Genomic DNA, 22,255 nt, shown 5'->3' with positions numbered 1-22,255 from the left:
AAACATAAGACATTACAGTTTTTAATGTCCCGTTGGTAGGATATACGTGCTTTCAGTTCGTCCCATTTATTTTCCAGCGATTGAACGTTAGCTAGCAGGACGGGAGGGAAAGACAATTTAGCCAATCGTTGCCTGATCCTCACAAGGCACCCTGATCTTTTCCCACAACATCTCAGTTTCCCTCTCCAGCGAATGACAGGGATGAGGGTCTGTTCGGGTGATTGATGTATATCCTTCCAATCCGACTCATTAAAGAAAAAGTATTTGTCCAATTTGAGGTGAGTAATCGCTGTTCTGATGTCCAGAAGCTCTTTTCGGTCATAAGAGATGGCAGCAGCAACATTATGCACAAAACAAGTTACGAACCAAGCGAAAAAACTAACAAAATAGTATGGTTGAAGAAAAATTATAGATAAAACGGATCGGTGCTCATCGGCCATTGGACATAAACATTACACAACAAGTTGGAAATCGTCAATTCAACAATGAGTGATTTGGAAGGAATCAGTGTGTGCTCGCATGATGATACTTTCATTAAAATGACTTCTGTGTGTATGTGCTGTTATGTGTCTAGGCCTCTAGGCTTCCTCTAGGCTTCCTCTAGTATATGGCACAGCTTACCTCTGTAACAACAACAGAAATTGAAGAGATCAACCATCAACTTCACTTAAATGTTTTTTTATTTCAAGAGACGGGCGTATGTCATTCTTATGATAGCCCCAGAATAAATGATCAACATAAACAGCAATTCCAAAACACAACACATTGAACTACTAAAAAAACATAAACTATTACAGTAGAAAAAAAGTGTAATATTAATAGACATAAATATTAACTTAATACACACAAGTAAAATCAAATAAAACATTACTGTCCTTGAGAGTGTATGTTTATGAGATACTACATAATATGACCACCCACTCAAACATAACCAAATACTATACTACGGGAGGGAAGTGGAGTCCAAGTGCTTTGCAAGCAAAGAGCTTATGTTAGATACAGTACATACACCCAGTCATTGCAAACACCTCCCAGTCCTTTTCAACATAAAACCAACATTAAAATACTGTACATGCTGATCGCTGGGCTCAACCCAACGCTTATGGAATGGAGACAGATAATGGTGGCTGTGTTCAGGCTCTGGCTTTATTCCAATTCGACAACTCAACCCCTTTGTTCATGCAGTTCAAGAATCAGTTTGGAATGCAGCCGCTGTCATACATTGACTCTGATCCAGCAGATTGTCTTGTGGTTAATGTTATAGTGGGATTGGGTAACATATGCACTGATGTAACATGGCAACATTCAGACAGCAAGTCACCAATGTAAAAATCCCTCTAAATGAACTGAAAAATGTTAATTGGAGTGGCTATTTACATTCCTATGGAACCTTGTGTGCAAAGTAAATGTCCAACATTCTGTGAGCTGCATATGGAGATATATAGCTCTGGGTAGAACAGGAATCAGCTGGAAGGCACTGAGCTGGACTGATTAACAGTCTATTCACTTTGGAGACATAGTTTTCTTAGTTTTTTCTGACCTTACTGCATCCTACCTCTAAGCACAAGAGTAAAACAATGCTTACACAGAATGTACTGGAGTACTGGCAGTTCCTTTCGTGCGTTAAGTGGTTGTCTATTCCTTTGTTAAGGCATTCATTGCGATTGATGGACAGGAGTCTGATGAATTCTCTGATGATGGAGTCAGATGAATTCTCTCACAAGTTCTCTCCAGGGTGTGTGTATGTGCATGTGTTTGTGTGTTTGTTTACTGGCTAGTTTCCTGTTTCTTGCTGCTGATCCAGTCAGTGTATTGTGTAACACGTGTGTACACCCCAGGCGTGTCTTTCTTCCCACAGCCATCTCCCCAGCTGATCAGCCCCATCAGAGTCATCCTCCCATCCTTGGGACAGACAAGAGGACCACCAGAGTCCCCCTGTAGAGGAGCGGAGGCGACGAGGGACATGGGTCAGTTGTGGTTCAGTCATGGTTCAGCAGTAGGCATACAGTTCCATTTGATAAAGATTTGCAGTAGTACTAACATCCAACATGACACATACTTGTTTCAACCGTACCAGCTAACTAGCTATTTAAGTGCTGAGTGTTGCAGAGAGTGTTTGGGGCTTAGGGCTGCATACTACGTGCCAAATGGCACCCTATTCCCTACATACGTATATAGTGCACTACTATGGACAAATGCACTATATAAGGAATAGGGCGCCATTTGGGATGCAGGCAGAGAGTGTTAGGAGAAGGAAGAAAAAGAGCGCTCCTCACCTTGCAGGCGTCGTCCAGACCCCGGGTGTCCCCGGCACACAGCATGTTGGAGGTGACCACACGTTCAGATAAGACAGTAGGGACACAGCGGTCCTGAGGCCACAACCTCACGTGACCCCTCTTCACCCGCTCAGAGTACATCGCATCAACTATGGGGAGAGGGGAGGGTATTAGATTCATTCCTCCTGGGGCGGCAGGGTAGCCTAGTGGTTAGAGCGTTGGACTAGTAACCGGAAGGTTGCGAGTTCAAACCCCCGAGCTGACAAGGTACAAATGTGTCGTTCTGCCCCTGAACAGGCAGTTAACCCACTGTTCCCAGGCCTTCATTGAAAATAAGAATTTGTTCTTAACTGACTTGCCTGGTTAAATAAAGGTTAAAAAAAAAAAAAAAATGCACCTATAGACTATAGCACACTGTTACATCTCTAGACTACATAAAAAAAGATGTCAAGGGTTATCGTCAGAAGATACTGTATTAAATGGATGCATGTATTCCCTTAGGTCAGTGTTTCTTAATCCTGTAAAGGTTTAGTTTTGCCCTAGCTAGCACTACACACCTGATTCCTCTTATCAACTCATCATCAACCTTTTGATTAGTGGAATCAGGAGTGTAATGCTAGGGCAAATACAAATGTCCCCCCTATGTACCTATGACCAGGATTAAGAAACACTGCCTTAGGTATTTAAAAATGATTCTGTGTGATTTAGGCTACAGAAAATAAACCATAGAACCAGTTTTAAAAAAGAGATTAAGAATTCCAAGAAAGGATGATGTCTGTCTTACACTCTTTCTCCTTGCCGTAGCCAGAGATCTCACACTCGGTCCAGTCGGGCAGTACCAGGCCTGGGTCAGGCAGACAGGCGGGTAGGACCTCCGGCGAGTTCACAGCACACAGGCCAATATCACTCTTCAACTTCATCAAGACTGAGGGAGGAAGAGGATGAGGAGAGGGCACCGAGGGGGAGGAGGACCGGGAGAGAATGAGTAATTGCCCTATACTATGTGCTACATATATGCTACATAATCATGTCATAGCCATGTCATAACCATTAGTCATGGTTATTATTAAGGATTGACGTGTCAGTGCTTAAAGGCCCAAATGCAGACATTTTCATTTCAAATCATTTCTGGGTGTCAATCAACTACCTTAATAATCGTAATAGTTGTCTATTAAAATTGACAAAAATTGCTTTTTAGTAAAAAACTATTTCTCATGAGAGAATTTAGCTAGGACTGTCTGGGAGTGGTCTGAGTGGGGAGGGGAAAACTGAAAACTAGCTGTTATTGGCAGAGAGATTTGGAACTCTCTTTGTTATCGGTCTATTAACCAATTTTCCGCCTGGTATTGTCACCAGGCAAGCCAAAACTCCCGCCCATGCAAACAGGCTGATTAGGAGGTCCTATATCAATTGTATTTTCAACCAGCAACTAACAGGAAATGACACTGACATTATTTTCATCAGCTTATGTACAATGTGATCCAAAACACAGGAAAACTGAATATTGACTGCACTGGGCCTTTAACATTGCATTGGCTCACCAATGTCGTTGTCAAAGGTCGTCTTGTTGTACTTCTCGTGGCTCCAGTACTTCTCTACCTCAAAGATCTGCTCACTGCTGGAGGAGTTCTTACGAAACGTCCTGCCTAGAACCACCTGCAGCCGCTCTGGTTTAAACCTGACGGAGACAGCAGATCACTGAGTTACACCCATGTGTGTGGGTGTGCACTGCGTGCGTGGATGCGTGTGTATGTGTGTGAATGCGTGCATGAGTGTGTGTACTAGACCTACCCGTCGTCGAAGCAGTGTGCAGCAGAGAGGACCCAGCAGGAGTCTATAAGGACCCCTCCACACAGGAAGAGGTGTGCTTTGTTTCTGGGCCGGTACACGTTTATGGCTGCTTGCCATGGCTGCTCTGTGATGTCACTCTTCCGGGCTCCTCCCAGGATACGGAAGGAGGGGAGATTGTTGTCAGCACGCTGGCCACAGGTACCTACCCGCGGGGGACGGCCTTTGTATTAGATTTTGTTTTCTGTTTGTAGATAGAAAAACCTCAACATTCATGGGAAGAAGAGCTGAGGAGCCCAGGTGAGTGGAAGGTGTGGATGAGGAATAGAAGGAGAGTGGGAGGTGTGGAGGAGGAGAAACGCTGTGTAGAGGTGAATTGGATGTGTTATTTTGTGGCTGTCCTACCTCTGTTGTTGTTGTTGCTGGTGGGAGCCCTGGGGCCTAGAGTAGTAATGGTGGTTGGTCTCCTCGCTAAAATACAAACAACAGATACTGTTCAGTATGACATTAAATATCAAGTACTCATACAGTGTGACTACAGTTGCAATTGTACTTAATTGAACCTCCTACACATTTCACTCACTACAATCCTGACAGACATTGACTCGTCTTCTTAGTTATCATGTGCAATACAGTAAGCTACTGTTGGTAATGACGGTGATGGAAATACTTGGCAGAAGAGACAGTGGCCATTTGACCGGCACATGAGAGGACTATGATGCGTATTGCGGCCGATATTATTGGAATGTAGTCATGGTAACGGGTTACTCACTGCATTTGGTGATATCGCAGAGTTCCCAGGTCAGCTTCATGTTCTTGTAGACGTGACACCAGGGGCCCAGATCACCGTCGGGGTTCCTGTAAGAGAGCCAGAAGAGAGTGTATAAGTGTGTGTGTGTGTGTGTGTGTGTGTGTGTGTGTGTGTGTGTGTGTGTGTGTGTGTGTGTGTGTGTGTGTGTGTGTGTGTGTGTGTGTGTGTGTGTGTGTGTGTGTGTGTGTGTGTGTGTGTGTGTGTGTGTGTGTGTGTGCATATCAGTGGAGGCTGCTGAGGGGAGGACGGATCATAATACGGAGCAAATGGAAACCATGTGTTTGATGTATTTCAGACCAATCCAGCCATTACCATGAGCCTGTCCTCCCCAATTAAGGTGCCACCAACCTCCTGGGGTTTATATGTGCGCGAAAGAGAGAGTTTGTGTACGCTTCTGATCCTACCTGCAGAAGTTGTGACTCCCCAGCCCCAGCTGTTTGGCGTCAGACCTCCATGCGTTGTAGAACTTGCGGGTGATGAGGGGTGAGTCCCAGGGAAGACAGCTGGAGCCCCTCTTAGTGACGGCCTTCGTCCCCCTGTACGTCTGCCCCGAGGCCTGCACACACTCCACTGGCCTCTGGTCTGGAAAAACACACAGGGTGAGGCGCAGATGACCTCAGATTTAATTTACTCTGTGGACCAAATAACGTTAGTCAGTAAAGCAAATTGGGTGCCAATCTGTTTTTGATTTAGCCTCTTGTCATAGTTTGGCAAGGCAACAATGTAACCGAATACTGGTACACTATAATGGTATCATAGTTAATCATGTTATTACCTGCTGGGCAGCTGGAGATAGTACAGAACTCCCAGACTATTTGGTTTCCCTTGTAGACATAACACCATGGCTTAGTATCATTGTCTGGATTCCTGAGAGAGAGAGAACAGGGGAGAGGAAAATTGATCTAGAAGGCTTGATTTTTGTGTGTGTGTGCATGCGTGCGTGTGTGCGCGTGTGTGCGCGTGCGTGTGTGTGTGCGTGTGTGTGTACCTGCAGAAGTTGTGGTTGCCCAGCCCCAGGCTGTTAGCCTCTGGTTTCTTGGCGGTGAACTTCTTCCCTCTGAGGGTGGTAGAGTTCCAGTTGATACACTCTGAGCCAATCCGACTGATACTCCACGTACCACGGTACCCTTTACCCTGGCCCACCACGCACTTCTCATTGGTGTCTGTGGAGAGAGAGAGAGAGAGAGAGAGAGAGAGAGAGAGAGAGAGAGAGAGAGAGAGAAATTAGCCTGTACAATCCAGCCATCCAAACACATAGGTTATGTCCCAAATGGCACCCCATTTCCTTTATAGCGCACTACTTTTGACCAGTGCACTAAGGTTTCTGGTCCAAAGTAGAGCACTACGCCGGGAATAGGGTGGCATTTTGGACACCGTCATTGGTATCTATGAGGAACCACATCCTAACAACCATGTTGATCTGATAGTCTCTCTGTGTGTCTGTCATCCTCCTGTCGTCCTGCATCATGGTTACATGACTAAGGACTCACTCACACATCTCTACTGTGTTTTGGCTCCCTGACCTTATGGTATCCATGAAATGACACACGCATGAGTATTGATTAAACTCATTCAGAGAGTATACGGATCTGGCTAGGCTCACTCAGAGTCATATGTGGAGAGTTTGGCCGCTGTGGTTTCAACAAATGACCATTGGTGAATGATGTCACATGATATGACTCTGGGTTCACTCATTTGGCTGTGAACGCACTCATTAAAAAGTCAACATGTTATTTGGAATTTACATGAATGATGAGTGGGTAGGGTGTCTACAACAGCCTCCAAACGGAATAAAACAAACTGATTTATGTCAGCAAACCACTGGGTTCCATAGAGTTTCAGATTTTCTCCCGGCTGGCCCACAGACCACAACTCCATAACAGCTATGAGTCATTGTAGCAGGATTGCATTCTACCATTTCCTGCGTGTCTACTGGTCTAATGATGATGGTAACCAAGATTACTACTAGATAGTACTAGATAAGACTCGATAGCAGTGCAGCAGGGTACAGCCAAATTAGCCCGGCGCTAAGGTTGTGTTATTCCACTTATAGTGGTGCTATATAGTGCTAAATGAATCTATATAAGGACTAGGGGATAGAATGGAAACTGGTCCTATCCCCTTGTCCTTGTTATTCAGTAGCATTATGGGCCCAGAGGAGAAGTATTTATTGACAGTGTATTGTAGGTGTGATCTCTGAACGTGTTCTACTTACTGATCTCACACTGGGCTCCTGTGAAGCCTGGTGGACACTGGCACAGGAAGTCAGAGGAGTAGACCGCCTCCTTACAGGTTCCCCCGTTGTAGCACCTTGACTGATAGCAGGCTACAGGGGCGCAGAGGGGGGGGGGGGTGATAGGGATGTAGAGAGGGATGGTCAGACATGTCGGATTTTATTTTACACACCTCTTCTCTTTCTCGAACAACAATGACTTGCTGCAGCGCAAATCTCATAGCCTCTTTTGCGTCACAAATGCTCATCATTTCCCTTTGTCAGAACCTCCAATTTCTCTGTTGACAGTGCACAACCTCACACAGGCGGGGGAATATGGAAGTGATTTGTCTGTCATCAGAGAGGGTGGTCATGCCTCACAGCGTTGTGCAGTCGGGGTGAAGGGATGTGTTTACGGGAGGGTTTGTGCCAAGAGTGTTAAAACATGGTGAAAGTCACAATGGGTGAGTGTTCTAATGACTCTCCATCCTAGACCGCACCCACTCTCTCCACGACACCAACCACTCTCCATTGTGGAGGAAGTAAGGAAACAGAAGAGAGAGGTACTGTAAATAGAGAGCGGCGAGATGGGGGCAGACAGACAGAGGGAGGGGGATGGGACTACTGTTGATCCAACAAAGACAAACAGTGGAAAAGGAAGACTGGAAAAGAGAACAAGACACATACACAGGCAGAAATTACAGGCTGAACAGTAACTAGTAACAGCCGGCCTAGACGGTGTGGGGGTTTGTGAGCGTGTGTGTGTTGGTCTGTATCTATATCTATGTGTAAGTGTGTCTGTGTTTCCACTCACTGATGACGGGCACGTAGTGACAGCGCTCTCGTCCTTGTGATGCACAGCGGCAGTACTCCACACGCTGGCCCCTCCATCTCATCCATGTGTCCCCATAACCACGCACCGCAGCTGACTGGCCATCCACACAACGCGCTAAGACACACACACATACACAGGCACAGACACACACACACACACACACACAGATAGACAGACAGGCAGACAGACACACAGACACACACAGAGATATACACACCCACACAGGTAAAGGGACAGAGACACACACAGAGACATACACACCCACACAGGTAAAGGGACAGACACACATACACACACACACACACACACACACACACACACACACACACACACACACACACACACACACACACACACACACACACACACACACACACACACACACACACACACACACACACACACACACACACACACACACACACACACACACACACGGACAGAGACAAAGACACAAAGACAGAGAGACAGACATACACACAGAGAGAGACAAACATGAGTCATTTACTACAAGAGAGACAGTCAGATTCAAAGACAAGGTGTAAGTGACACACAAACAAATGATTGATTGTAGCTAACACAGAGGGTGAGGGTAGATTGACCCAGTTGTAGAGGGTAGAGCGGGCGATCCAAGCTCACCTCTATAGTAGCGTGTCCCTCTCTTCGCGCGACGGAGCTCAATCTGCCACGGGAGAGGTAAGAGAAGTGATTTCAAAGCTCCACAGTACCAACAAACAGTAGTGATGAAGTTAACTGTCTGCATGGCAACAGTAGTGATGAAGTTAACTCTAGACGCAGATCTATGGTCAGTTTAGCATTTTCCACCTGACGCATTTTGAGAGGTTAAGCTGATCTTAGACCTGCACCAAAGGGCAACTTCTATATCTTTCTGTAGCTGTGGTTAGTGCAGTGGGTGTGGTACCTACTTTGTCTGCTAGGGAGCAGCAGAGAGCTGACAGGAAGAGCAGCAGTCCCAATATTCTGGCCATGGTTGTGTCTGGATCTTTTCTGCTGGAACATACATAAGTAAAGGTTTTACTGAGCTATGTGAAAGAGACTATTTTGGTTGTTTCAGGACAAGTCAAGTCATTGGGTTCAAAACATATCCTAGTGAACAATAGGTCCAACTAGCCGGCTTCCACCCGGTTACGTAACCCTGCACCTTAGAAGATTCTGCCCTGTGTACATAGACTTGGAATCACTGGCCTCTTTAGTAATGGAACAGTAGTCACTTTAATAATGATTACATCATTTTTACATTCTGCTTTACTCATCTCATATGCATATACTGTATTCTATTCTACTGTATTTTAGTCAATGCCACTACCACATTGCTCGATCTAATATTTATATATTTCTTAATTCCATTCTTTTACTTTTAGATTAGTGTGTATTGTTGTGAATTGTTAGATACTACTGCACTGTTGGAGTTAGGAACACAAGCATTTCACTATACCCACAATAACATCTGCTAATTATATGAATGCGACCAATAAAATGTGATTCGATTTGATGTCACCATTATAATACTCTGTGTGTAGAGGATGGATGGACTCTTCAATACTAACCCTTCCTCAAACCCTGACCCTGACCTTTCCTTTCCTTTGAGTAAAAGAAGGAGAAAGGTGTAATGTTTTGGGGAATTGGAGGGCATTGCTGATGGCTCTTCCGCTGCTCTGTCGTATGCTACATCCTGAAGTCTGAAACTAACTTCATTGAAGTCGTTTGTGGTGATGAGGTGCACGAGGGGCGTTTACAAAACAAAGTAATCAGCGATTGGATCGTCTCTAACCAATCAGAATATCAAAGCCAATGACATATTGTCCAACTCTGGCCCAACCCATCGGTTTCTGGACCAATCAGGCGTCCCCTAATGTTTTCACATTTGGTGGGGGAGTTACTCAGATCCAAAGTCATTACGGAGAAGAAACTAAGGTCCGTGGGCGTGGAGTAGCATTTGTGTGTGTGTGTGTGTGTGTGTGTGTGTGTGTGTGTGTGTGTGTGTGTGTGTGTGTGTGTGTGTGTGTGTGTGTGTGTGTGTGTGTGTGTGTGTGTGTGTGTGTGTGCGTGCGTGTGCGGAAGTCATACTGATGCCAACTGCATGTACAGTATCAGAATCAACAGAGTGAGTCTGTGTTTATGTTGGAAAGAACTTTGATGACAGAAAATGTATCCTGTAGTTTGATACATAACATGGGGTGGCAGGTAGCCTAATGTTTAGAGCATTGGTCCAGTAACCGAAAGGTTGCTGGTTTGAATCCCAGAGCTGACCAGGTAAAAATATGCTGTTTTGCCCCTGAACAAGGCAGTTAACCCACTGTTCCCTGGTAGGCCGTCATTGTAAATAAGAATTTGTTCTTAACCGACTTGCCTAGTTAAATAAAGCTTAAATAAAGAAAATGTTTCCTTTGTACCTCTGCAGAACTTCTGCCACTACCTCCTGCCCCCTGTCCTCTGCCCCTACCTCCTGCACCCTGTCCTCTGCCCCTACCTCCTGCACCCTGTCCTCTGCCCCTACCTCCTGCCCCCTGTCCTCGTCTCACCTCCCTACTCATAACCATTGTTCGCTGTGTTTACAAGATTGTGCTCCCTCTGGGATAAACAGGACAGAGACCCTCTTCACTCTTTCTCTCTCCCTCCAGTGAATGAGTGTCTAACAGAGACCATAGCCCTTAATCCTAAGGAACAAAGAACAGTGTCAAACAACCCAAACACAGCCGGACATGCAAGGGGAAGTCTAAAGAGCTGTGTATGCGTGTATCTGAGTGTGTGAGCTGACAAATCATTGCTGAAGCCCTTTCCCAACATTCCAAACCAGGGCAGTATGGAAGCGGTTCCTAAAGAGACGAGCAGATGTAGGGCGGGTAGAATGACTCACGACAACACAGAGAGATGAGAAGAGGGGGGAAATGACCGGCAACTTTACAGAGTCTGACTCCAAAAAGCCTTTTTTTCACTCGCGACTAACCACACAACACACTTAGTTTAAACTGACATTTATAACTTAGGTTTTTTTTTTTATGTGTGGTGATGGCGGAGTTGTGATGATCGTGCTATTTGGCAACACTGTAGGTTGCTCTGGATAAGAGTGTCTGCTAATGGAATTTTACATTTAGGTCACTTCGTAGACGCTCTTATCCAGAGCGCCATACAGTAAGTGCATTCAACTAGGGATTGTAAGACAACCACATATCACAGTCATTGGAATAAAATGTGAATGAATCTACTTCTCTCTATAAACATACATGTCAGATTGGAGATGCACTGCAAAACCCTGTTAGGAACCATTGCCTCTCTGTCAACTGTGACTAACCATGACTCAACCTTAGAGAGAGGGGGGAAGACAAAGGAGAAAGACAAAAGGTGATAAACCTAGAAAGTTCAAGGAAGATGGAAAGAGTGAAAAGAGACTGAAGAAGAATCCAGCACTGTGGTCATTGGATGGGACCAAGACCAACATATAAACTTCAGACGCACACACACACACACACACACACACACACACACACACACACACACCGCAGCCGGCTGGCGGTTGTCTGACTCATCATATGTGTCTGACTGGGCTAATAGCGCTGTTGTTTTGATATAAATGAGGTCAAACTGCAACGCTGGCAAACACACACACACAGCTCAGGAACGTGAAGCTAATCAACTCACAAGACACAAAGACAAGATGTTCCTGGAAAAAAGACTCCCTGAGTCTTTCACTGGGATGACTGCAGGACTGTACTTGTGGAACTCACACACACACACACACACACACACACACACACACACACACACACACACACACACACACACACACACACACACACACACACACACATACACACACAGAGAGAGAGAGAGAAGGGTACATATCCCTTTCAAGCCAGGTGTTTCTCAGCTGGAGGAAACCCCCAGGTGTATTCAGGCGGTGTTTTCTATACCCTAGCTGAGCCTCTCTGGCAGAGCATGAGTTTTTCCTCGCTGGGTTTAGTTTCCTTCCCGGTTTCCTTGGTGCAGCTGTTCCGCTGTGTTCTGTTCTCTGTTTCCTACCGTCCCTCCCTCTAGTCTGTCAGACCAGGCCATATGTTTCCTGCTAACACTGAGCCTGTGTGTCCCATGTCACTCACTTTTATGCTTTATCTGTCACACACACATACACTCTTAGCAAAAAAGGGTTCCAAAAAGGTTATTTGGCTGTCCCCATAGGATAACCCTTTTTGGTTCCAGGTATAACCCTTTTTGGTTCCAGGTAGACCTCTTTTGGGTTCCATGTATAACCCTCTGTAGAAAGGGTTTTACATGGAACCAAAAGGGTTTTACCTGTAGCCAAAAATAGTTCTTCAAAGGGTTCTCTCATGGGGACAGCCGAGTAACCATTTTATGTTCTGCTTTTTTCTAAGAGTGTAGTCCCCATGTCCAGACCCACACACACGTTTAGTCATGCAGCAGACTTCTTCTATCATTAACATGTGTCTATAACACACACACACACACACACACACACACACACACACACACACACACGTCATAAAGCGAGGCTGCCTCAGACACCACAGGATTATCAATTGCTGTTTGATAATCCCACAATGCGGTGTGTCTGTGTAGGTTTGTGGCCTGGCAATGATTCTACTAAACCAGCTCTTGCAAGATCCAACACACACACATGCACCCACACTAAAACACAAACACATATATATAGTTGCACAGCCCTATTTTGTTGGCAGCATTTTACAAGATAAAAAGGGAAACAATTGGCATTTGTTTTTTTCTCTCGCTTTTAGTTGATGAGAGTTTAATTCATTTCCTAGCACGGATTAGGAGGCAATTGTCTGTCCCACCTAGTTAGCTAGTGGTTTCTACCGAAAAATGTATGACCGTATATTCCCTTCAGACCCATGAGGGCCAGAGGAAACCTCTGCTCTCTTAGTAGATCAAGTCTGAGTGTTGATGTGAATGAGAGACTGTTGAAGCCTGCTGTTGGAGTTTAGTCAGTTATAGACCATCAAGAGCATCAGCCTCAAACCAGAACAATAGGCTAATATTCAGACACACAAACGAATCAAACTCCCCCACAACAACCACATCAGTATGCAGGTAAGTCCTTAGCTTAATTTCCTTTCAGTGTTTAGTCATGCAGCAGACTTGGCGAATAATGGTGATTCTGATTCTGATTACGCTAACAGAATTGTCTCAAAGTGCTGAACACAGCTCCTACTCCCCCTGTCAGTCTGAGTGACCTAGCCGACCTGTACAGTAAGGATGGGTGACATGCTGACCGGTGACCACAGGAATGCTTCAGCAGATAGAGACTCAGACAGCGGCCATTTCACCTCTCAAGGGATATAACGAAGTAAGGCGTAGGTGTTAGGGTCAGAGGTTGGTGTTTTACTTAACTCAGCACAGCAGTACACAGTACTCTAGTCAAACATCAGGACGATCATCAAACTGAATAAGGATGTTTTGAAATACTGATCTACAGCAGCTAGAGTGAGGATAAGAACTAACTAGAGGAAACAACTTCAAAGTGTGTAGTTATACAATAATACTGACGTTGCTGTTGGTAAAATATTATTTTCCCATACTAATAAATCTTAATGAATTGATTTGAAAAGAAGAAAACAGTTGTAGACATAGGGAGCTGTGTGTGTATGTTATGGTGTATGGGACTGTGCATATATATGTGCCATGATGGCATACCCTTAACACAGTTATAACAGAGTTTACTCTGCACTGAGGGAAACCAGGCAGCCATAGGAGTGATCCGAATAGCATCACATTGAACCAGAGTGAACTAGAATGATACGCACATGTGGTTTGGTTCTAGCTAATTATCTTCCTTTCCTTCTCTTCCTAGGTTTGTTTCCAATACTCTACAATAGTCTTATTTTCCATGTCTGTAACGTGTGCGCTGAGAGTCAGGAAGCAAGTTCAGGGAGTGAGTGTTTTAATAAATAAACGTAATATAATACACAACAAGAAAACACAAACAACGCACAGACTTGACACAGGAACAGAAACAATAACGCCTGGAGAAGGAACCAAAGGGAGTGACAAATATAGGGCAGGTAGTCAGGGAAGTGATGGAGTCCAGGTGAGTCTGATGACGCACAGGTGCACGTAACAATGGTGACAGGTGTGCGCCATAACGAGCAGCCTGGTGACCTAAAGGCCAGAGAGGGTGCACACACGCGACAATGTCTCGTCATTACTTTTTGGGGACGAGACACTGGATATGTTGTGCCCACACTATCATAAGGACTACACTAAGTTATTAACTGTGTCATAATAATGATATAACACATGTCATGAAATCTGACGTCTGCCTATGGCCACTGACCTAACACTGTGATGACACTATGTGTTACTTAGGTATGGTAAGCTACTTGGCTGGAGCCATGCCTACTATACCGGGGTCTTTATCTAAACCCCTCTAAAGGGGGTCTGGTGTGGGGGTCTACTACAGAGGGGCCATTGTGGTCTCTGTGTGACAAATGGCACGCTATTCTTTATTTATTGCACTACAAGGGCTCTGGACAAAAGTAGTGCACTAAATAGGAAATAGGGTACAATATGGGATCCATCTACGGTATAACACCTGCTCTGTTCATCAGAGAGACGGTGAACGTAGCCACAGAAAAACATTCCGGTTTAGAGAGAGGGAAGGGGGAGAAGAGGGAGAGAAGAAAGATGAGAAGAAAAAGTAGAGATTCAGGCGAAAGAGAAAGGAGCGACATAAGAGAAAAAAGGTTAGAGAGAAAGAGGGAAAAGTGAAAAAGAAACAGAATAAAAAGAGGAGAAAGAGGGGAAAGCAACCCCCTGAAGTCAGCAGGGTAGTGAATGAGTCGACCGCAGCTAGCTGTATGGAGAGAATAGTTGAATCATCAAACGTAGACTGTTTAGAGAAAGGGTAGAGTAAATAGGGAAGAAGGATGGGCCAATGGATGGATAGATAGAGAGATTATACATAAAGAGCCATCAGATCACATTTTGAAATTAGACATATCAAATAGAGCACCCATTGTCTAACAAATGAAACTCACTAAACGTATCACTCTATGACCAGACAGACTGGCCGACCAGTGACCACAGAAGGCCAGTCACTCATGACCTGTGAATCAGACAGAGCACTGAGTGCACTGAGACAGAGCATCACCACACAATGCCTGGTGACACAACCCACTACAATACTCAATAACAGACTACGATACTCATTCAGAGCAAAGAATGCAGTAAATGCACTGATCCGTAAGCAATGATCTGGGATCAACTTGTTACTAAGCAACATAGCTGAGTTTGGACTACTATGTAGCCCCTTAATCGTCAGCCGGTTCCTGGAAGGGACCCTGTCCTGATGGTGGTGCATGTGAGCCACCTCATGTTTGTCTCGTTCATTCACAGTGTATCCGAGGACACTAAGAGTGTGCTGTAGTACTGAGAGATGCTGTCCAGAGGAAATCCCAAGTTAAAAGAGCTGCTTAAAGCCTACAATTATATACAGGGCTAGTCAGGCACAAGGTGGAACCAACACACGCACACATACAGTTAAAGTCGGAAGTTTACATACGCTTAGGTTGGAGTCATTAAAACTTGTTTTTCAATCACTCCACACATTTCTTGCTAACAAACTATAGTTTTGGCAAGGTGGTTAGGACATATACTTTGTGCATGACGCAAGTAATTTTTCCAACAATTACAGACAGATTATTTCACTTATAAGTCACTGTATCACAATTCCAGTGGGTCAGAAGTTTACAAACACTAAGTGGACAGTGCCTTTAAACGGCTTGGAAAATTACAGAAAATTATGTCGTGGCTTTAGAAGCTTCTAATTGACATCATTTGACTCAATTAGAGGTGTACCTGTGGATGTATTTCAAGCCTACCTTCAAACTCAGTGCCTCTTTGCTTGACATCATGGGAAAATACCTCAGAAATAAAATTGTAGACCTCCACAAGTCTGATTCATCCTTAGGAGCAATTTCCAAATGCCTGAAAGTATCAAGTTCATTCGGACAAACAATAGTATGCAAGTATAAACACCATGGGAACACGCTGCCATCATACCTCTCAGGAAGGAGACATGTTCTGTCTCCTAGAAATGAATGTACTTTGTTACCAAAAGTGCAAATTAATCCCAGAACAAAGGACCTTGTGTTGATGCTGGAGGAAACAGGTACAAAAGTATCTATATCCACAGTAAAACAAGTATTGTATCAACATAACCTGAAAAGCCGCTTAGCAAGGAAGAAGCCACTGCTTCAAAACTGCCATAAAAAAGCCAGACTATAGTTTGCAACCGCACATGGGGACAAAGATCATACTTTTTGAGAAATGTCCTCTGGTCTGATGAAACAAAAATTGAACTGTTTGGCCATAATGACCATCGTTATGTTTGGAGGAAAAAGGGGGATGCTTGCAAGCCGAAGAATACCATCCCAACTGTGAAGCACGGGGGGGGGGGGTGTTTTCCTGCAGGAGGGACTGGTGCACTTCACAAAATAGATGGCATCATGAGGTAGGAAAAGTATGTGGATATATTGAAGCAATATCTTAAGACATCAGTCAGGAAGTTAAAGCTTGGTCGCAAATGGGTCTTCCAAATGGACAATGACCCCAAGCATACTCCCAAAGTTGTGGCGAAATAGCTTAACGACAACAAAGTCAAGGTATTGGAGTGGCCATCACAAAGCCCTGACCCCAATCCTATAGGAAATTTGTGGGCAGAACTGAAAAAGCGTGTGTGAGCAAGGAGGCTTAGAAACCTGACTCAATTACACCAGCTGTGTCAGGAGGAATGGGCCAAAATTCAACCAACTTATTGTGGGAAGCTTGTGGAAGGCTACCCGAAATGTTTGACCCAAGTTAAACAATTTAAAGGCAATGCTACCAAATACTAATTGAGTGTCTCTGACATTTCACATTCTTAAAATAAAGTGTTGATCCTAACTGACCCAAGACAGGGAATTTTTACTAGGATTAAATGTCAGGAATTGTGAAAAACTGAGTTTAAATGTATTTGGCTAAGGTGTATGTAAACTTCCGACTTCAACTGTACACATACACACACAGCTACCTCCAGGGAACCACATTCCAAGAAACATTTTCTCAGTGTAATCTCTGTCCTGTTATCTGAAATAACACTGCTTCACTTGTTACAACTATTTGCAACAAGAAGTTTAAGAATGACCTCATTCTAGAGCTGTTGATTACTGAGAGAACTGATGGATGATGAAATGAGAGCGGGATAGTGAGATGAACACTGGAGAGAAAGGTGGGAGAGAGATGACGGTATGAAACAAAATGTGAGGGGAGTATTAGGTTGAGAGAGAGGGATAGAGAGCGAAGAATGGCGAGAGAGGTGGAGGGATGGAGAAAGAGAGATGAGTTTGGGTGTGAAAGATTTGTGATGGAAGGGGAGAGGAATGTGGGAGAGAGAGATGTGGCAGGGAATGGTCAGCAGTTGTTGTTTTGAGCAGTGAGAAAGCACTAATAGGTGAATTCCTTTGACTGACTAACTCTGTCACTCCCAACATAGCCTACATGTGCCAAGGTGCGGAGCCATCCACCATCAGGTGACAATAATGGTATACAGTGCCTTGCAAAAGTATTCGGCCCCCTTGAACTTTGCGACCTTTTGCCACCATTTCAGGCTTCAAACATAAAGATATAAAACTGTATTTTTTTGTGAAGAATCAACAACAAGTGGGACACAATCATGAAGTGGAACGACATTTAATGGATATTTCAAACTTTTTTAACAAATCAAAAACTGAAAAATTGGGCGTGCAAAATTATTCAGCCCCTTTACTTTCAGTGCAGCAAACTCTCTCCAGAAGTTCAGTGAGGATCTCTGAATGATCCAATGTTGACCTAAATGACTAATGATGATAAATACAATCCACCTGTGTGTAATCAAGTCTCCGTATAAATGCACCTGCACTGTGATAGTCTCAGAGGTCCGTTAAAAGCGCAGAGAGCATCATGAAGAACAAGGAACACACCAGGCAGGTCCGAGATACTGTTGTGAAGAAGTTTAAAGCCGGATTTGGATACAAAAAGATTTCCCAAGCTTTAAACATCCCAAGGAGCACTGTGCCAGCGATAATATTGAAATGGAAGGAGTATCAGACCACTGCAAATCTACCAAGACCTGGCCGTCCCTCTAAACTTTCAGCTCATACAAGGAGAAGACTGATCAGAGATGCAGCCAAGAGGCCCATGATCACTCTGGATGAACTGAAGAGATCTACAGCTGAGGTGGGAGACTCTGTCCATAGGACAACAATCAGTCATATATTGCACAAATCTGGCCTTTATGGAAGAGTGGCAAGAAGAAAGCCATTTCTTCAAGATATCCATAAAAAGTGTTGTTTAAAGTTTGCCACAAGCCACACCAAACATGTGGAAGAAGGTGCTCTGGTCAGATGAAACCAAAATTGAACTTTTTGGTAACAATGCAAAACGTTATGTTTGGCGTAAAAGCAACACAGCTCATCACCCTGAACACACCATCCCCACTGTCAAACATGGTGGTGGCAGCATCATGGTTTGGGCCTGCTTTTCTTCAGCAGGGACAGGGAAGATGGTTAAAATTGATGGGAAGATGAATGGAGCCAAATACAGGACCATTCTGGAAGAAAACCTGATGGAGTCTGCAAAAGACCTGAGACTGGGACGGAGATTTGTCTTCCAACAAGACAATGATCCAAAACATAAAGCAAAATCTACAATGGAATGGTTCAAAAATAAACATATCCAGGTGTTAGAATGGCCAAGTCAAAGTCCAGACCTGAATCTAATCGAGAATCTGTGGAAAATAACTGAAAACTGCTGTACACAAATGCTCTCCATCCAACCTCACTGAGCTCGAGCTGTTTTGCAAGGAGGAATGGGAAAAAATGTCAGTCTCTCGATGTGCAAAACTGATAGAGACATACCCCAAGCGACTTACAGCTGTAATCGCAGCAAAAGGTGGCGCTAAAAAGTATTAACTTAAGGGGGCTGAATAATTTTGCACGCCCAATTTTTCAGTTTTTGATTTGTTAAAAAAGTTTGAAATATCCAATAAATGTCGTTCCACTTCATGATTGTGTCCCACTTGTTGTTGATTCTTCACAAAAAAATACAGTTTTATATCTTTATGTTTGAAGCCTGAAATGTGGCAAAAGGTTGCAAAGTTCAAGGGGGCCGAATACTTTCGCAAGGCACTGTAGACCTGAAATACATGAGCGCTATATATTGTGTAAGTAATGGAGCATAACTGGCCTACACGATAGGAACCAAGTGTGTAAATATCAGCTTGCCATTTACACCCTTAACTGATCCAAATTCCCATAGGTCCAGACCTGGGTTCAAATACTATTTCAAATATCTCAATTACTTTTACATAGATTTTCGAATGAGGTATTCAGATATTTTTTCCTTGAAAAGACAAGTAGTTGAATATCGAAATGTATTTGGAAATACACCTGTAAAGTATTTGAAAATACTCAAATACACTGACTAAATTACATTCCCATACATTTAACAAAGGTATTTGAAAATGTTATTTGAAAATACTTTCTTTACAAATAACCATTCAAATACTCAAATAAAAATATTTGTTTTGGACTGTTAAATTTAAAATACTCAAATACACAGATTTTTTAACATTTTAAATACCTCAAATACATACGTATTGGAACCCAGGTCTCCATAGGACATACAGTAGTTTATAAACCAAATCTAGATGTAATTGAATTGGTCCATATTCCTGATAAATAAATTAAGGGAAACACTAAAGTATAGATTCAACTATGTAATCTCATCTATAGATAAGATAAATAAAAAAAATTCTAAGCATCCAAAACAACAACCTATGAGAAACTGCTAATATGACTTAATTATAATTAGCCTACCTATGCATTCAGATTAAAAATATGCACAAAGGCAAAGCATGGAAAAACTCGATTAAAACAAACGTGGGAAAAAAACGTTAAAAGTTCATTGAAATTTGATTTGACATTCCATTTGAGTACAGTAACGTTATTACTGAAATCCTTTGGCATTCCATTTGAGTACAGTAACGTTATTTCTGAAATCCTTTGACATTCCATTTGAGTACAGTAACGTTATTACTGAAATCCTTTGGCATTCCATTTGAGTACAGTAACGTTATTACTGAAATCCTTTGGCATTCCATTAGAAATCAACTGTTATTTAGCGGACTAAATCCACTCCATGGTGAAGGAAGTCTGCTTGCTATACATAAATAATCCGCAAAATGTTTTAGTCTCATGCAATCACTTCTACAAAAGCCTAAACACCAACTGAAATCTGGAAAACAGAAGGCAATGTGGTTGTATTGACATTGATATTCTTACCTTGTCCTGGTGTATGGTATGTTCCTAGTCCTCAATATCCCTCTAGTGACAGTTGGGTTCGGGGGTCCAGGGCGGGTTGACGATGAAGTGTGATCGCTGCTCTGCTTCTCTCGGTTTTTATCCGAGCCTCTAGTTTTTTTTGCGGAAGAGGGAGGGTTGTTTGGAAATGATCGAGCCAGAGAGGCAGGTTTGCCCGATGATGATGCGGTTTGGGCGGGTATCTGGCGTGGCTCCGGATTAGAGCATATAAACAACTGATAACGGATAGTGTATAATAGCTAGAGTATGAGGTCAGCGTCAATGAGGTAATCAGTATTCACAACATGATTTATTGCCACTCGATATGTTGAGTCACTTCTGTTGAAAACGTAGATTTTTCTATTGTTACTATACATGATTTGACTATTTCCAGAGGCATTGGTCTGTCTGTCTGTCTGTCTGTCTTTGTGTGTGTGTGTGTGTGTGTGTGTGTGTGTGTGTGTGTGTGTGTGTGTGTGTGTGTGTGTGTGTGTGTGTGTGTGTGTGTGTGTGTGTGTGTGTGTGTGTGTGTGTGTGTGTGTGTATCTGGTTGGCATTGGCCTCCCCATGGCTCCTGGCCAGGCCAGAGTTAAGGCTGTCGGTGACAGGGTGGGTTCAGTTCCAATGAAAATCCAGTTAGTGGTGAATCTGGCACCATGGCTGTGACCCCATTGTGGTTCTCTGACATCCCACAATCCCCTGGCTTGACCCATCCCATCCTCAGGAAGTCTGTCAATCACTCAGTCACCAAGGCCCAGTTTTTTAAATATTTTTTGATATATTGAAATAGAATTAAAAGATCAGACAACTCAATGACTTGAATGGGGATCCCTGTTCTATTCATTCTATTTCCATGCCCTTTAACCCTATCTGATACCCGAAATACAGATAGATAACTTTTGAAAAACTTGGTCCTGAATAGCAACTCATTCAATAGAAATTGAACAACAGAAATCCTAATTCTACAGCTTCTTCATTGCAGCTCCACTTTAGGGGCTGCTACAAAGACTTCAAAACATTGTCCTTGTGTGCTGTTACGGAGAATATGACTGAAGTTGTTTAACTTTTATTCAACTGGGAGAGGAAACTATTTTTATGGACTAATTTAGTGGTTGGGGAAGTTTATTGAACATGTCTTTGTCAACTCCTTCTCTGTTAGATTAGTGTGGAGTCACCAGGGTTTGATGAGGAAACGCACGCATACATTTACAGTACACACACACAAACACACACTTACAGTACACACACACGTTTGTCACCGATTGTGTCACGATACGGTTGTGCTCGTACTACTTGATGAACAAGGATGCAATTATAACCAAGTCATGTCAACAAAATAATTATCTGTAATTAATGGAATGTGATGACCACAATGCCAATGCAATGAAACAGTTTTGATCCTCTTTTGTAGGCATGTAGCGCAACGCAACATGATTCTAGGGTTTGGTGCACAATTTTGTACTAAGCTTAGGGAAGGTATTAGGCCTACAACTCCGGTTTTTGTTAGTTTAAGGCATGCACATTTGGAATTATATCAAGTTACAGCTATACACTTTTACCTCTACTACGATGTATAGTTTTGTGCATAGCAGAGTTAACTTAGGCCAAAGGCAACTGTGCACTGTAATTGTGACATTACTAGGCCTTTTTACAAAACCCAATATTAAGCCAACAGGACCAGGAAACAACACCATTTTAGTAAATGTAAACAGGAAATAGTTTCTCTAAACATAGGCCACTCAGTTAGAGTCTCTATGCACATACAAAGCACACGTCACAAGTGTAAAGACTTTGTCTACGTCATATGTGTGAAGTTTTTGTACATAAATAAAAGCATGTATACAGGATGGGTATGAACCACAGTGAGGGTGCAAATCAGCCGGATGTGGGAAGGATGTTTCATGTTGTTGTTGATCTGGAAATGTGATGACATTTTCATTACAAACAAGTTGAATTCTTTGT

General features: G+C 43.3%; 1 protein-coding gene across 3 annotated transcripts; it reads right to left on the bottom strand.

Annotated features, from left to right (window-relative positions):
- Nucleotides 1-662: 662 nt before the first annotated feature.
- LOC135543035 (tissue-type plasminogen activator-like) lies at nucleotides 663-20,381 on the bottom strand. 3 transcript variants are annotated; one of them, XM_064970155.1, is made up of 15 exons: nucleotides 20,276-20,381; nucleotides 8,849-8,933; nucleotides 8,562-8,604; nucleotides 7,902-8,036; nucleotides 7,091-7,201; nucleotides 5,864-6,038; nucleotides 5,651-5,742; nucleotides 5,280-5,457; nucleotides 4,837-4,922; nucleotides 4,470-4,535; nucleotides 4,068-4,269; nucleotides 3,818-3,954; nucleotides 3,061-3,201; nucleotides 2,277-2,425; nucleotides 663-1,935 (listed from the first exon to the last, which is right to left on the bottom strand). In XM_064970155.1, the coding sequence occupies exons 2-15, from the start codon at nucleotides 8,909-8,911 to the stop codon at nucleotides 1,768-1,770; spliced, it is 1,746 nt and encodes a 581-aa protein (XP_064826227.1). In that variant the 5' UTR covers nucleotides 8,912-8,933; nucleotides 20,276-20,381; the 3' UTR covers nucleotides 663-1,767. The 3 variants fall into 3 exon arrangements, with proteins under 3 accessions (XP_064826227.1, XP_064826211.1, XP_064826219.1); XM_064970139.1 differs by having other exon boundaries at nucleotides 8,849-8,930; nucleotides 20,276-20,358; XM_064970147.1 differs by lacking the exon at nucleotides 7,902-8,036 and having other exon boundaries at nucleotides 20,276-20,356.
- Nucleotides 20,382-22,255: the final 1,874 nt, after the last annotated feature.

The sequence above is a fragment of the Oncorhynchus masou genome, chromosome 1 (genome assembly GCF_036934945.1).
Source record: "Oncorhynchus masou masou isolate Uvic2021 chromosome 1, UVic_Omas_1.1, whole genome shotgun sequence".
NCBI classification, from domain to species: Eukaryota; Metazoa; Chordata; class Actinopteri; order Salmoniformes; family Salmonidae; genus Oncorhynchus; species Oncorhynchus masou.
Note: the sequence above shows the minus strand (reverse complement) of the source record. Positions and strands in the feature narration are given on the sequence as shown.

Coding starts and splice junctions, on each gene's coding strand:
- LOC135543035 (XM_064970155.1), bottom strand. CDS start 8,911: ATGGCCAGAATATTGGGACTGCTGCTCTTCCTGTCAGCTCTCTGCTGC. Junction 3,955..4,067: donor GCACACTGCTTCGACGACGG/GTAGGTCTAGTA, acceptor TGTCTCCGTCAG/GTTTAAACCAGAGCGGCTGC. Junction 2,426..3,060: donor CTACGGCAAGGAGAAAGAGT/GTAAGACAGACA, acceptor CTCTCCCCATAG/TTGATGCGATGTACTCTGAG.